The sequence below is a fragment of the Rattus norvegicus genome, chromosome 5 (assembly GCF_021556685.1).
Source record: "Rattus norvegicus strain SHRSP/BbbUtx chromosome 5, alternate assembly SHRSP_T2T, whole genome shotgun sequence".
Taxonomy (NCBI): Eukaryota; Metazoa; Chordata; class Mammalia; order Rodentia; family Muridae; genus Rattus; species Rattus norvegicus.
In genome coordinates this window covers 165,099,422-165,113,923 of record NC_141538.1, presented here as the reverse complement: position 1 = coordinate 165,113,923, position 14,502 = coordinate 165,099,422, and the positions used below count along the sequence as shown (strand labels likewise).

The 14,502-nt window shown below is 51.1% G+C and overlaps 1 protein-coding gene across 1 annotated transcript; it reads right to left on the bottom strand.

The window, feature by feature from the left end:
* Positions 1-6,250: 6,250 nt before the first annotated feature.
* On the bottom strand, positions 6,251-9,452 carry Srm (spermidine synthase). The gene is made up of 8 exons (NM_053464.3): positions 9,180-9,452; positions 8,773-8,893; positions 8,370-8,462; positions 7,479-7,632; positions 7,061-7,144; positions 6,837-6,982; positions 6,631-6,753; positions 6,251-6,549 (listed from the first exon to the last, which is right to left on the bottom strand). The coding sequence occupies exons 1-8, from the start codon at positions 9,344-9,346 to the stop codon at positions 6,529-6,531; spliced, it is 909 nt and encodes a 302-aa protein (NP_445916.1). The 5' UTR covers positions 9,347-9,452; the 3' UTR covers positions 6,251-6,528.
* Positions 9,453-14,502: the final 5,050 nt, after the last annotated feature.

Genomic DNA, 14,502 nt, shown 5'->3' with positions numbered 1-14,502 from the left:
GGAGGGAACTTTCATCCCAGCAATCACATAAATCAAAATTGAGAAATGGTGAGGCTTCGCTTGGCCTACAAAGAAAAGAACTGGCCTTGGATTGGACTGTGGAGGGGCCATTACTCACAAGGGGGGCAGTTTTTTAGGTGTGTGTGTGTCTGTCTGTCTGAGTGCTGAGCCAAGTATGTTCAAATGCTTTTGAAGCCCAGAAGAGAGCCCTGGCTGCCCTGAAGTTGGAGGTACAGGCATCTGGGAACCAAGCACTGGAAATTGAACTTGAGTCCTCTGGGAGAGCAGCAAGTGCTTTTTTTTTTTTTTTTTTAAACATTTATTTATTATGTATACATCATACAGCTTTCTGCCTGCATGTACACCTGCAGGCCAGAAGAGGGCACCAGACCTGATTACAGATGGTTGTGAGCCACCGTGTGGTTGCTGGGAATTGAACTCAGGACCTCTGGAAGAACAGACAGTGCTCTTAACCTCTGAGCCATCTCTCCTGTCCCAAGGATGCCATGTTAAAGAAATCCCGGGGGGTGGTGCACACCTTTGATCCTAGCACTTGGGAGGCAGAGGTAGATGGATCTCTTGAGTTTGAGACCATCCTAGTTTACAGATGAATTCAGGGCAGCCAGGGCTACAGAAAGAAACCCTGTCTCAAAAAAAAATAAATAAATAAATAAATAAAATAAACAAAAAAAAGACCATTGTTTTTCCTTTTTTTTTAAGATTTTATTTATATATGAGAGTACACTGTAGCTGTCTTCAGACACACACCACAAAAGGACATCAGATCCCATTACAGATGGTTGTGAGCCACCATGTGGTTGCTGGGACTTGAACTCAGGACCTCTGGATGAGCAGTCCGTGCTCCTAACCACTGAGCCATCTCTCCAGCTCCTATCCCATTGTTTTTCATTATTGTTAGGGTCAGAACTTGAACAGTTGGCCTCAACTACCTCAATAGGCCAATTAACCTGACACACTTAGCAGTGGAAAGCAGAGGAAAAGGATCCATTCGATGTGGCCACATCGGGAAGAGCAGAGAGGTTTAGCGAGCTCTTGGGGGTCCTGACCTGAGGTTTAGGTTTAATTGGAGACCGAGAGGTATGTGCACATTAGCAGTGCTCAAAGTGTGGTCATCCCCACCACGGTCTCAGCTGTTGGGTGAGCTGACACTGTCAGAACTCTGTGAATGTACCCTTGGGAGACAAGCTCCTCCTGGGCAGGCACTAGGCTGAGACCTTCTGCCAGCAGAAGATGCCTGGAAGGTTCTAATGCCTTGGTGTCCATTATTTCAACAATTGGGTCAAAAGAAGGGCACGATGCCCCTTCAGAGCACCTCCCCTCCTCCAAGATGGTTCTGCTCATGCCTTAGGGAGTGCTCCCACGTGAGGTGCAGCTCCTCTGCCCGTTTGTCTTCAGGGACATGCTGGCATTACCTTGCCTTTGGAGAGACAAGGCCTGCATCCTTCCTGCATCAATGCTTACAGGCTTTTCCTGTCCAGAGGGGAAGGAGACCCTCAGGGGTCACTGGTTATGGAGGAATGGCTGGGGAAGGAGACCCTCAGGGGTCATCACTTATGGAGGAATGGTTCATCAACCTCGCTCCCATGCCGTGGGTATGTAAGTTGCTCTTGCTAAAACTCCTTTCCAGTGGAGAGACTAAACAAAGACTTTCTCCTAAGGTCTCAAGGTCAACATTCCACTAAAGTTCACTCGGGGAACTAATGACCTATTGGGCTCACAGTTGAGGGTTACTGGCAAGGGTGTGGGTGCTTCTCCCTAACAGACTGTGTGGGAAGCCTTTACCCAGTAGAGAGGAGTGCTCCCTTCCCTGGTCTTCCCTGGTCTGCATGCTCTAGCCCCACTCCAAGGCCACAGCACTTGAGGCAGGTAGAACAGGTAGAGGGGAAACCTGGATACTCAGGTGAGGGTCTTGTGCCTTTCACAGCTAAATGTCACAAAACAAAATGGCCTTAAAAAAAATGGGCTGGAGAGATGGCTCAGTGGTTAAGAGCACCGACTGCTCTTCCAGAGGTCCTGAGTTCAATTCCCAGCAATCACATGGTGGCTCACAACCATGTGTAATAAGATCCGATGCCCTCTTCTGGTGTGTCTGAGGACAGGAACAGTGTTTATTTTATGTATATGAATACACTGTCGCCTCCCGAGTGCTGGATTCAGTCTGTGCGCCTCCACTTCCCGGTTCCACGGAGTCATTTAAACCACCTTTGCCTTTATTATTTGCTATGCGTTTGTTCACAAGCATGAAAGTCAGAAGCCAGCTTGCCAGAATCGGTTGGTTCTTCTTACCATCTAGGTCTCATGACTGAACTCAGACGGTCATGCTTAGCGCCAAGCTCTGTTAACCACTAAGCCATCTTGCTGAACCTTTTTTTTTTTTTTTCCCGGAGCTGGGGACTGAACCCAGGGCCTTGCACTTGCTAGGCAAGCGCTTTACCACTGAGCTAAATCCCCAACCCCTCTTGCTGAACCTTTTTAGTGTTTGCCTGATTGTATATGTTTGTATCGTGTGCATGCTTGGTGCCTGTGGAGCTCAGAAGAGGACATCAGATTCCCTGGAACTGGAGTTACAGACGGTTCTGAGTCACCATGTAGGCGCTGTGAACTAAGCCTAGATCCTTTGCAAGAGCACCCAATGTCCCAACCCCTGAGCCGTCTGTCCAGACCCCTGTTTGTTTCCCTATAAAGGCCGGCTGCTCTTGAGCTCAATTACCTGCCCTAGTCTCCTGAGTGCTGGGTTACAGGTTTGTGCCACGAGCCTCTTATTTCCTCCTCTTCCTTCTTTCTCTGACACAAGCAACTCTATGTTCATAGACTCTGAGTCTCACATATGTTTTCTACATTTTCCCTGAGATTAAAATATTCCATCCAGCAGCAAAGCTCCTTAAGAAGGAAGGGTAAACTACACAAAATAGCTTCAGGAAGTCCCTGAACAAACAAGATTCACTAGGCCCCTCCTTCCAGAGTAAACAATCAAAGATGAGAGGCCCCTCAGATAGAAGGACACCTAGTACAAAGAAGATTCTGAGGCCAGACCGCTGCCTGGAAGAAGCAGAAACCAGCCAAGCGCCTGGACAGGTTCACACCAACTGAGGCATCTGGACGACACTCTCCAACCTGTTGAGTCGCCTTCAGGCTGTGTAGTGTGCTCCAGGTTCCTAGGTTTGTGAGCTGTCACTTATACTGGGATGAGCTTTGGTGATGCAACTGTCTTTGTGTCATTTCTGCCCCAATAAAACTAGTTGTTTCACCGCCTTTGGTGGTACTTACACTTTGGTTTGTTATAAAGCGTGTGCTGTCTACCCAGGGAAAGTTTTGTCACGCAACATTTCTCTCACAAGGATAGAAAAGATGGGGAGATAGCTTAGTGGCTATGAGGTTGAGTGTATAGTGTTCTTCCAAAGGACCTGCATTGGAGTCCCAGCACTGACCTCACAGCTCCTCTTTGGCCTCTCTGGGCACGCATGCTCTCTGGCAGACACACAAAGTAAGTCCTTACGCCAGGAGGTGGTGGCACACAACTTTAATGCCAGTGCTTGGGAGGCAGAGGCAGGTGGATCTCCAGAGTCTGAGGCCAGCCTGGTCTACAGAATAAGTTCTAGGATAGCCAGGGCTAAATGGAGAAACCGTGTCTTGAAAAAACAAAAACAAATAAAACACCTAAAAATTATGAAAATTTTCAAAAATTAAAAAATTATGAAAATAAGCCAACCAGTCAACAACCTGGGGAAAACCTCACACTTTGTAGGAGACAAAGCCACAATGGAACACTTCCTGCGCAAGCTGTGAGCATGTACATGTGGATTTGTTTAGACATTAAGAACACCCAAACCGATGATGGTCTACCGCTGCACACTGAGGGCTCTGTGGACCGGTGCCTGGGCTGTGGCAGCAGACCCATGCGACAGTCAAACACTCCAAGACTAGCCTCACTTGGGGTGGCAATCACTAGTGGTGGCTTGTCGACCAAGGTCCCTCTTGAACCCTTCTTCATGTCCAAAGCAGCACACTTACTGTGTCATCAGAGAACATTGCAAAGGGCAGAGGTCAATGGGTGAACACACAACCTAGGTCCCTCTGGTCACTATCTCAGGCCTCAGCAACATGGTGCCCCAGGGCCCAGCTTGCAGTAGTTGTTCAGTGATCCCAGTGTAGGCTCAAGTGCCCCAGTCAAATCACCCCAACAGCAAACCGTCATTGTAGAAACCCAACGAAGGACAAGTCAGTCTCATCAAGAAATCCCAAGGTTATTAGGGGCTGTGACTGTAGTGAGGGGCAAAGGCCATACAGTCATAAGGGAACAGAAGAGACGGCTTCCTAGACATGAACCCAACATTCACTGCTTCTGCTAAGCAGCACAGGGGACTATGGGGCTCCTTGAACCATGGTTTGTTTGACAGTTTGAAAACTCTAGGCGAGACTTCCAGCCTGTGGTGACATACTTTTAATCTCAGCTATTTGGAGTTCAAGGCCAGCCTACTCTACAGAGAGTTCCAGTACAGCCAGGGCTACACGGAGAAAGCCTGTCTTGAAATACACCAAGCAAAGACTCTGTTCCCCAGAACAAGCTGGTCCACCAAGGATTTTGTGGCTCCACATCAATAGGCCCAGACTCCAGGGACTGCATTTCCAGCTAAAGGTTCAGGTTCAGTGAAGCAGGGATCACTGTACTGTGCTGTTCCGTACCATACTGGGGAAAGCCGTTGGGTTTTGCAACTAGTTCTCTTGGCCCTGCTACCTGATACAACTTGAGACACTTAGGTCAGGGAACTGACGGATGTCAGAACCCTGGACAGGGTGCCTGGCTAAAATGCCTGGACTCAGGTCATGGTGTCAGTGAGGTAGATGGGAGATGTCCAGCCTGGTTGCTGACATTTTTTTTTTAAATGTATTTATTATAGATGAGTACACTGTAGCTGTCTTCACACACACCAGAAGAGGGCATCAGATCCCATTACAGATGGTTGTGAGCCACCATGTGGTTGCTGGGATTTGAACTCAGGACCTCTGGAAGAGCAGTCAGTGCTCTTAACCACTGAGCCATCTCTCCAGCCTCCTGACATTCTACTCAAAGATCTAGAGTCTGTCCCACCTGCTCTGCCCAGCAGCACCCCTGCCTGGGTCTCAAGGTAGACCTGCTTGAGGCAGGAAGATGGTGTGGCTTGGATGTTTCTGGGAGTGTTTGGCCTTCCTGCTCCGAGGCATCAGGTCTAAGCACGGCAAGTCTGTCCTTCACTACTCGGGCAGGGAGGCATGAATACTTCATTAGGCTAGGAGAGTGTCAGGAACCTAGCTAAGAAGTTAGGTTGAGGGGCTGGGGATTTAGCTCAGCGGTAGAGCGCTTACCTAGGAAGCGCAAGGCCCTGGGTTCGGTCCCCAGCTCCGAAAAAAAAAGAACCAAAAAAAAAAAAAAAAAAAAAAAAAGTTAGGTTGAGGCCATTAACAGTGAGACCAACCAGCTCTTTGGCACATGCTCTGTGTGTGTCAGACCCTGGGTCCCCAGGATTACTCCTTAGTCCCCCTGTGGCTTCCCACGTGAGGAAGATTGCAGTGTCACTCCAGTAGGGGGCCAACCACCTTGGTGGCCCCCCTAGCCCACAATTTCCCCATAAATTCCCCTCCGTGCCTCTTAGCTAGGGTGGGAAAGGGTCAGTGTGTCCGTGTCACTCCTGGGGAGAGTGGACATGAAGACCTGTAACTGGCTTCTCACTCCAGAAACCAGAGCCTTGGTTCTGTAAGAGGCTGTGATGCAGCGACAAGGGTCAGGTTCAGCACCTTGGAGAGAGGACAGCCCCATGCAGGTAAACTTTGGAAACATGGTGGGAGAGCTATGGGAAGGATTTTTTTTTCTTTTTTGGAGCTGGGGACCGAACCCAGGGCCTTGCGTTTGCTAGGCAAGCGCTCTACCACTGAGCTAAATCCCCAACCCCTCTGGAAAGGATTTGAACTCGGGTTTGTACCCACAGTAGAAGCATTACTTCATTGAGCAGATGTGACACACCATTCCGAGGCAGCTTAAAAGCTCTAGCTTTAGGCGGCCCTAACTGGATACTTTACTCCATAGCACTGGGCCCTAGATAAAGCGGGCTCCCTACCAACTGGATGGCTTCTCAGAAGATTTGGGGGCTGGCCTTAGGACTGCTGCATCCCCTCCAAGCCAGAGGCCACAGAACCCCCAACATCTGGCAGTACCACTGGTAGGACCAGGAAAGGTCAGAGGTCGAGACCAAGCTTGTTATAAATACACGTGTTTTTTGTTGGGTCACAGGGCATAGGTGGTGCTGTACAGAGCTGGTATAGGCGTGGGGCTGAACGCCACAGAGATAGACAGACACAGAGACTGAGTCCACCCAGCAGGGCAGGCCAGGCAGCATTCTGGGGCCTGTAACACTTGGTTGGTGGGCAAGAGTCATCTGGGAGTCTGGTCCAGGACTGGTGGTCCCAGACAGCTTGGAAGCTCCTTGGTCCAATCCAACTGAGGTCTCGGGTGGTGTTACAGTGGCACTGGATTCAGCTTATGTCATTCAGGGCCTGATAGGATACGAGGGGGGTCAGGAGGGCGTGCAAGCCGTGCAGACCGAGGTCCAGCAGGGAGACTGGCAGGCCACTCACCTTTCGGGTGAACTCTGGCAGCACGAAGGCCGCGCGGTGCATGTCTGAGTTATAGTACTTCAGCTGCATCTGCTCTACCTGGGCCTGTGTCAGCTGCTGCACGGGCTCCCGGAAGTTGGTGCTCTGGGGACCAGGGACCAAAGAGCATCAGGACGGGGCTCTCAGTGCCCGCCCACACCCTCCCTCGCAGGCAGTCCCCAGCTCACCGGGTTTTTGCTACACAGCATGAAGCCGATCTGGCCACTGGGATAGGTGGGAATGGTACAGTAGGCATAGCTCACCACAGGGAAGAGAGACTTGCAGAAATGCCTCATCTCCTTGATGAGGTCCAGGTGCAGCCACTGGCACTCGCCTGTGGGGGAGGCCAGGAGTCAGCCCTGCCACAGAGAGGCGGCCGGCCCACCCTGCACCCCACTGTGCCCATGCTCACCCTGGCAACAGAGGATGCCATCTTCTTTGAGGGCTGTCTTCATGAGCTGGTAATAGGACTCCTTGAAGAGGCTCTCAGCAGGGCCTAGAGGGGTAGAGCGTGGTCGTCCTGGCTGAGACCTTCAGGCCAAGGTCACCCACAGCACAACACAGCCACGGCCGCTCAGTCTGTGGAGTGTGGCGCCTAGTGCCTTAGCACCCGGGGGGCCCTGCCTTTCACCGCACCCCCACTGCATCACAGCACACCTGGATGCTGGCCAGCCAAGAACAGCGAAGACGCCAAAGAGGAAGCCGAGGTCACTATGGACCAAGGCTAGACCTCCCCCACTGTCCCCGGGTCCCCATCATCTGTGCTATCAAGGGAGAACACAGCTCTGGTCTGAGGACTGCTGCACGCGGTGGGACATGCCCTGGCTCACCCATGGGGTCTGAGGAGTCGGTGATGATGACATCAAAGGCATCTTGGTTCTGCTTCATGAACTCAAAGCCATCGCCCACGTGGAGAGTCAGCTTTGAGCTGGAGTAGCCAACGGCCATGCCAGGCAGGAACTTCTTAGAGACCTCAATGACATCCTGGGGAGGGGCACAGGAAGGACCGGGCTGGTCAGAGGCTGGGGACTCCTGGTTGGGTCCCTTTGGACAAGGCTTCTCTTTTGGACCCTTTTCCCACAGATCTATAAAATGGGAGGAGCACCTCAGCTCTTCATGGTTTCCAGGCCTTCATCTCCTGCAGACCTAGTGCCCCATCTGAGGGGGGCTTTGACACGTGTATTTTCTGAGAGAAGGTCTCAGACAACCCATGCTGGCCTCACACTCTAGATCACACTTCTACCTAAGTGCTGGGGTTACAAGTATGTGTGGCTGCACACTTCTGATTAGCCTGTACCCGTCCATGTTTTCTGTACCTTTTACCCCTGTGTCTAGCCTCGTCATGTCATGGTGTCATCTCCAATCCAGGTCAGCCCCATGCCCAGGGACTCACCCGTCCATCACTTTATTACCCCAGCACCTTGGGTAACACTCAGCATACAGTAAGTGCTCACTAAAACCATACTGGGTATAAAGGGTAGATGCCATAGTTGTTGATGTCCCTGGCTCTACCTAGGCCCTAAGGCAGAACTGGCTCGCTCTGAAAGTACCAAGGGTTAACATTTCTGCTGCTGTGTGTGCCCGGCTTTAACTATCTGGTTTCCCTGCTGAACCATCTTTTCAGAATGAGGAAACAGGCCAGGCATGGTAAGAACATTGGTGCCTCAAGGTGCAAAGCTGACCCTGGTGACTCAAACCCAGGCCTCCTGTACAGCACCCACCTCATCGATCTCGCACTGGACCACAGACTCCACAGAGGGGTGCTTCACCACTTCCCGTAGGACGCCCCCATCTCCACCCCCGATGATCAGCACCTGGAACCAGGAAAGGACAAGTCAGGACTGAGCAGGTCCACTCCCACAGAACCCGCTCTTTCCAGCTACAGGTCTCTCTGAGTCATTCTCTACTCTCCTGAACCCTTCTGTGCCTCAGGGTCCTGGCAGCATGGGTTCCCGTCTCAGGGCTTCTAAAGAGACCAGCTCTCCCAGGGGCTCCACTCATCCTGACCAGCATTTTCTGACACTTGTCTGGGTAGCATCTGGCCCCAAACATCCTCACCTAGTGTCAGCCAGACCTGCTTTTCAGGACCCCAAGTTCAGGACCGAACCCGGGGCAATGCGGTACCTTCCGCGGGTTGGGGTGGCTGCAGAGCGGCAGGTTGGCTATCATCTCCTGGTAGGAGAACTCGTCCCTCTCGGTACACTGGATGACGCCATCCAGAACCAGCACGTTGCCGTAGGTTTTACTGCGGGCAGAGTGACAGTCGGGGATGTGGGTCTTGGGGCACAGGGAGAATGGGTCCCAGCCCGCCCTGACGCGCACCGTGGCCGCCATGGGGTCCCCGGGTGGACATTCAGGGTGACACGTGGCAGACCGGCCACGAGTGGGGGCTGGGTGGGCCCCGGGGTCCCCTCGGCTGACGTGTCCCGGCAGTGACACGTGGACGCAGGGCCCGGCCGCGGGCATAGCGCGGGGGAGCCGGGCCTAGCGCAGAACTTCTGACAGCTGTGCCGGCGCGCGGCGGGCGGTACCTGCGGAAGACGAGGATGTCTTGGTACCGCGAGCGCCGGTGGTGCAGCAGCTGCTCCACTTGCAGCGACAGGGCCTGGCCAGGCCACAGGCTGCAGGTCTCTCGGAACCAACCCTCACGGATGGCGGCGGGGCCGGGCGCGGCTGGGCCGTCGGGGCCAGGCTCCATGGCGGGCGGGCGGCGCGCGTCGCGGGCCCGGGACTGCAGGCCGCGCGGAGCCCCAGCACAACGGGACCACCTCTGCCCGCCGCCCGCGCCGCAACCTAACCCGCTCGGGGGCGGGGCCTACGGGCGGGGGTGGAGCCCCGGCCCTCCAATGGCGGCGTGGGCAGGCCCGCGGCTTCACGAGGAGCTCATTGGCCCCCGGGCTTCACCTCACGGTGATTGGTTGGGTCGCGCTGTCTGTCAGCGGCAGCAGGGTAGTGCGGCCGGCTGCCGGGCCACGTGGGGCCGAGGGGCCCGGGCGGCGGGAGGGTTCCGGGGCGGGCCGCGCCGGCGCAGGGGTTCGAGGGCCGGGGCCCATCCTTGGACCCTGGTTGCGTTTGAGCAGATCGTGTGTCTAGTCTGGGCGCACATGGGACTTTTATTTACTTGCGAGGTTTGTCGCGCCATTTGGCTACTTTGCTTCGGATTGTGAGCCAGGAGCGGGTGGCTGCAGAATTAGAATGGGGCTCTTTCGGAAAGAGTTTCTAAATTTACCAGCAGAGCCCAGGAAGAGGCCCCGCACATGCATATTCAAAACCAAAAAAAGACTGGCGCGGCTTTTTTTTTTTTTTTTTTTTGACAAACCGGGTCTTGCTCCTTGAAGGGTGGGAGGGAACGTGCTGTTTTTATGAAAATGTCAAGGAACTTATCAGAATCACATTAAGCATGCTAATTACCAAATATTAAATGCTAATTGCTCCATACACAGTTTGAATGCCAAAGAAGGAAGATGAACCACGAATAAGCTATTCCTGACGCGGTGTCAGGGATGGTTCCTGACTGACATTCGGCAGCCTCCACCTGGAGTGGGAGCATGCTCCCCTGTCACAACGCGCCGCCGGAGGGCATGAGGTGTTGCTTGGAGCCCTGTCCCGTGCCTTGGCTGACTTCAGGCTCCCAAACGGAGGAGTGAGGGAGGTAGTTCTACAAAGTTGCCACAGAATCCAGGGTCACAATGGCTCAGAGGGAGATTCGCGTCCAGTTTTACGGGCTTGACTGGGACAGCCTGGACCCAGAGTCTCTACACGGCAGCCTCTGTACTTACCCACCAGCACAGTTCTGCCTCTGGGCTATGGATGGCTGTTTATTTGCCAGAAGCCGGGAGCCAGAGTGCAGCTTGCCAGAAGGCTAGGGATGCTTCCTAGAGATGGCAAGCCCGTGATAGCGGGCTGGGTTGAATCCATTCCATCCCTCTCTTACTTCCTAAGAACAAAGTTGTTCCCGAATGTGCCTTCCGGGAAGACTGAATTAACCACACCTTCAGATTTAGGAAGATGCAGATACTGAAAATAAATTAAGAAAAAAACAAAACAAAACAAAACAAAACATAAAGCCAGACATGGTGGTCCCAGCATGAGGCAGAGGCATGTTTGGATCTCTGTAAGTTCAAGGCCAGCCTGGTCTACGTAGTGAGTTCAAGATAATACATAATGAAACCCTGTCTACAAAACAAAACAACAACAAAACCAAAAAAAAAAAAAAAAACTAAAAAAACAAAACAAACAAAAAAACCAACCAAATCCCCCAAACCAAACAAAAAGCCAAAACAAACAAAACCAAAAACTAAGAAAGCACCCCCCTCCAAACTGTTTTGTCTTAAACAATACTAAATGAGAACATGTAAGCAAAAATCTTCCTGAATGCATAGTGGCCCAGGGGTGCCAGCCAGCTGGGGACCTGGAGGAAAGGCTGTGGGTTTTTTTGCCTTTAGTCTCACTAACCAGTCCAACACAGTAAACCCCAGTGATACTGAAAGTCAGAAGCCAGGCAGACAACAGAATGTCTCTGAAGTCAGAACAGGAGTGCTGACGTGTACAAAGGGAAAAGGAAGGTCTGGACAGCGACACGGTGAGCTTGCCAGTGCCGGCCATGGGGCTGCTGCACGGTGTCTGTCACTGTACAGACCGGCTAGGCAGGTGTCTGTCACTGTACAGACCGGCTAGGCAATTAGCACTGGAGAGTCTTTTCTTCTTTTAAACGTACATTGGTGTTTTGCCTGCATGTATGAGGGAGTCAGACCCCCCCGGCTCAGGAGTTACAGACAGGCGTGAGCTGCCGTGTGGGTGCTGGGAATTGAACCCAGGCTGTCTGGAAGAAAAGCCTGTGCTCTTAACTGAGAAGAAGCCATCTCTCCAGCCTTAGCCATTTTTTTTTTTTTTAAAGAACTCAATGGCCCCAGCTCCGAAAAAAAGAACCAAAAAAAAAAAAAAAAAAAAAAAAGAACTCAATGGGCTGGAGAGATGGCTCAGCGGTTAAGAGCACTGACTGCTCTTCCAGAGGTCCTGAGTTCAATTCCCAGCAACCACATGGTGGCTCACAACCATCTGTAATGGGATCTGATGCCCTCTTCTGGTGTGTCTGAAGACAGCTACAGTTACTTATATGCATAAAATAAACAAATAAACCTTTAAAAAAAAAAAAGAACTCAAAAGAGGGGTTGGAGAGATGGCTCAGTGGTTAAGAGCATTGACTGCTCATCCAGAGGTAATGAGTTCAAATCCCAGCAACCACATGGTGGCTCGCAACCATCTGTAATGAGATCTAATGCCCTCTTCTGGTGTGCATGAAGACAGCTACATTGTACTTATATATAATAAATAAATCTTAAAAAAAAAAAAAAAAAGAACTCAGAAGGCCTGCCAGCATAGCTTTGGAGAATCACTTTCATAGCTTTGTGATCATAAAACAGCTGTGGCTGAGTGGAAGCGTATTTGGCAGTGATGTGGTGTAATGTGGCTGAAAATGCTTGAGGTGCTCCTGTGAGCAAAGGGTCCCTCGTGGCACTCTCCTGCCCCAAGACCCCTGCAGGCCACTAGGTCCCGCCTCTCCAGCACATTAGCATTTATACCTACTGCCATCCTCTCACTTGGTCCTCCTGTGTCTGCTCAAGTGATTCCCCTGGCCCTCAGGTCTCCCTCCCCGTGCCCACCTTTTCTGAGAAAGGAAAGATTAAAAACAGTACGATCACAATGGTCAGCTTTATAGGTGACATGGCTGAAGTTTTCTGGTAAGCAGGAACCTCAAATGAGAGCACACCTCCACCAGATTGGCCTGTGGGACATTTCCTTAAGGACCCAGGGAGATCCAGCCCCCTGTGGGTGGTCCACCCCTCTGCAGGTGGTCCTGGGTGTCTCAGGAAGAAAACAGGCTGAGCAAACCAGTGAGCACGTTCCTTTATGGCCTCTGCTTCAGTTCCAGCCGCCAGGTTCCTGCCCTGGCTTCCCTCAGTGGTAGACTGTGATTGGGATATACAAGGCAAATAAACCCTCAGGTTGCTTTTGCTCATAGTGTTTATCACAGCAATAGAAAGCAAGCCCAGGGCTGGAGAGATGGCTCAGTGGTTAAGAGCACTGCCTGCTCTTCCAGAGGTCCTGAGTTCAATTCCCAGCAACCACATGGTGGCTCACGACCATCTGTGATGGCATTCGATGCCCTCTTCTGGTGTGTCTGAAGACAGATACAGAATTCATATACATAAAATAAATAAGTAAATCTTTTAAAAATCCGACTTTCTTTTTTTTTTTTTTTTTTTTTTGGTTCTTTTTTTTCGGAGCTGGGGACCGAACCCAGGGCCTTGAGCTTGCTAGGCAAGTGCTCTACCACTGAGCTAAATCCCCAACCCCCCGACTTTCTTACTTAAGGTCTGTTTCCCGCTTTTACAAGTAAATGTGACCTGGGGGAAATTGGTGGGCTAAGGAAGGAGTCAATTCCCTTCTCTGAGAAACAGGGTTTCCCTGTGTAGACCAGAATGCCCTGGAACCTGCCTCATTCTCCTGAGGGCTACGATTACAACCATCTGACCTAGCTTCTTCTTCCCTCTGGGCACTGCCCAATGCCCTCTTCTTGAGTCCTCCGTTCCCTTAGACACTCTCAATGAAACTAACTCCTTACCTATGTAATCTCCACCCAACTAAGCCTTTTGATTGGTTTGTTTGTAGACAGGGTTTCTCTGTGTATGCCTGGCTGTCCTGGAGCTCACTCAGTAGACCAGGCTGGCCTTGAACTCAGAGATCTGACTATTTCTGTCTCCCGGGGCTGGGATTAAAGGTGTGCCGCCATACTAGCCCACCTACTGGGTACATTTTTATTTCCTTCTGGCCACAGGGTTTCTCGGTGTATCCTTGGCTGTTCTGGAACTCTCTCTGTAGATCGGCTGGCCTTGAACTCACAGAGGATCCATTTGCCTCTGCCTCTGGAGTGCTTGTATTAAAGATGTGATTGCTTCTTTCTTTTCTTTTCTTTTCTCTTCTCTTCTTTTCTTTTCTTTTCTTTTCTTTTCTTTTCTCTTCTCTTCTCTTCTCTTCTCTTTTCTTTTCTTTTCTTTTCTTTTCTTTTCTTTTCTTTTCTTTTCTTTTCTTTTCTTTTCCGGAGCTGGGGTCCAAACCCAGGGCCTTAGCAAGTGCTCTACCACTGAGCTAAATCCCCAACCCCCTTTCTTTTCTTTTTAAGATTTATTCTATTTTTATGAGTACACTGTCACTGTCTTCAGACACACCTGTAGAGGGCATCAGATCCCATTACAGATGGCTGTGAGCCACCATGTGTTTGCTGGGAATTGAACTCAGGACCTCTGGAAGAGCAGTCAGTGCTCTTAACTACTGAGCCATCATTCCAGCCCTCTTTTTTCTTTCTTCTTTTCTTTCTTTCTTTCTTTTTGCTTTTTTTTTTTTTCCGGAGCTGGGGATTGAACCCAGGGCCTTGCGCTCACTAGGCAAGCGCTCTACCGCTGAGCTAAATCCCCAACCCCTCTTCTTTTCTTAAATCAAGGTCTCATTATATATATATAATTATATATAATGTAGCATGGCCTGGAATTTAAGAGATCAGCCTCTACCTTCCTAAAGGCATGCACCACCACACCTGGCTTGTAATAGGTTGAATTAGGGGAGGGGATGAAGGATGGTCCAGAGGGTGTCATAGGGTTTCTCTTTTTTTTTTTTTTTTCTTTTCTTTTTTTCAAAGCTGGGGACCGAACCCAGGGCCTTGTGCTTGTTAGGCAAGCGCTCTACAACTAAATCCCCAACCCCTGTCATAGGGTTTCTAATGCTTCAATGATGAAACACCATCACCCCAAAAGCAATCTGAAGAGGAAAAGATTGGGGAGGAAAGGGTTTATCTGG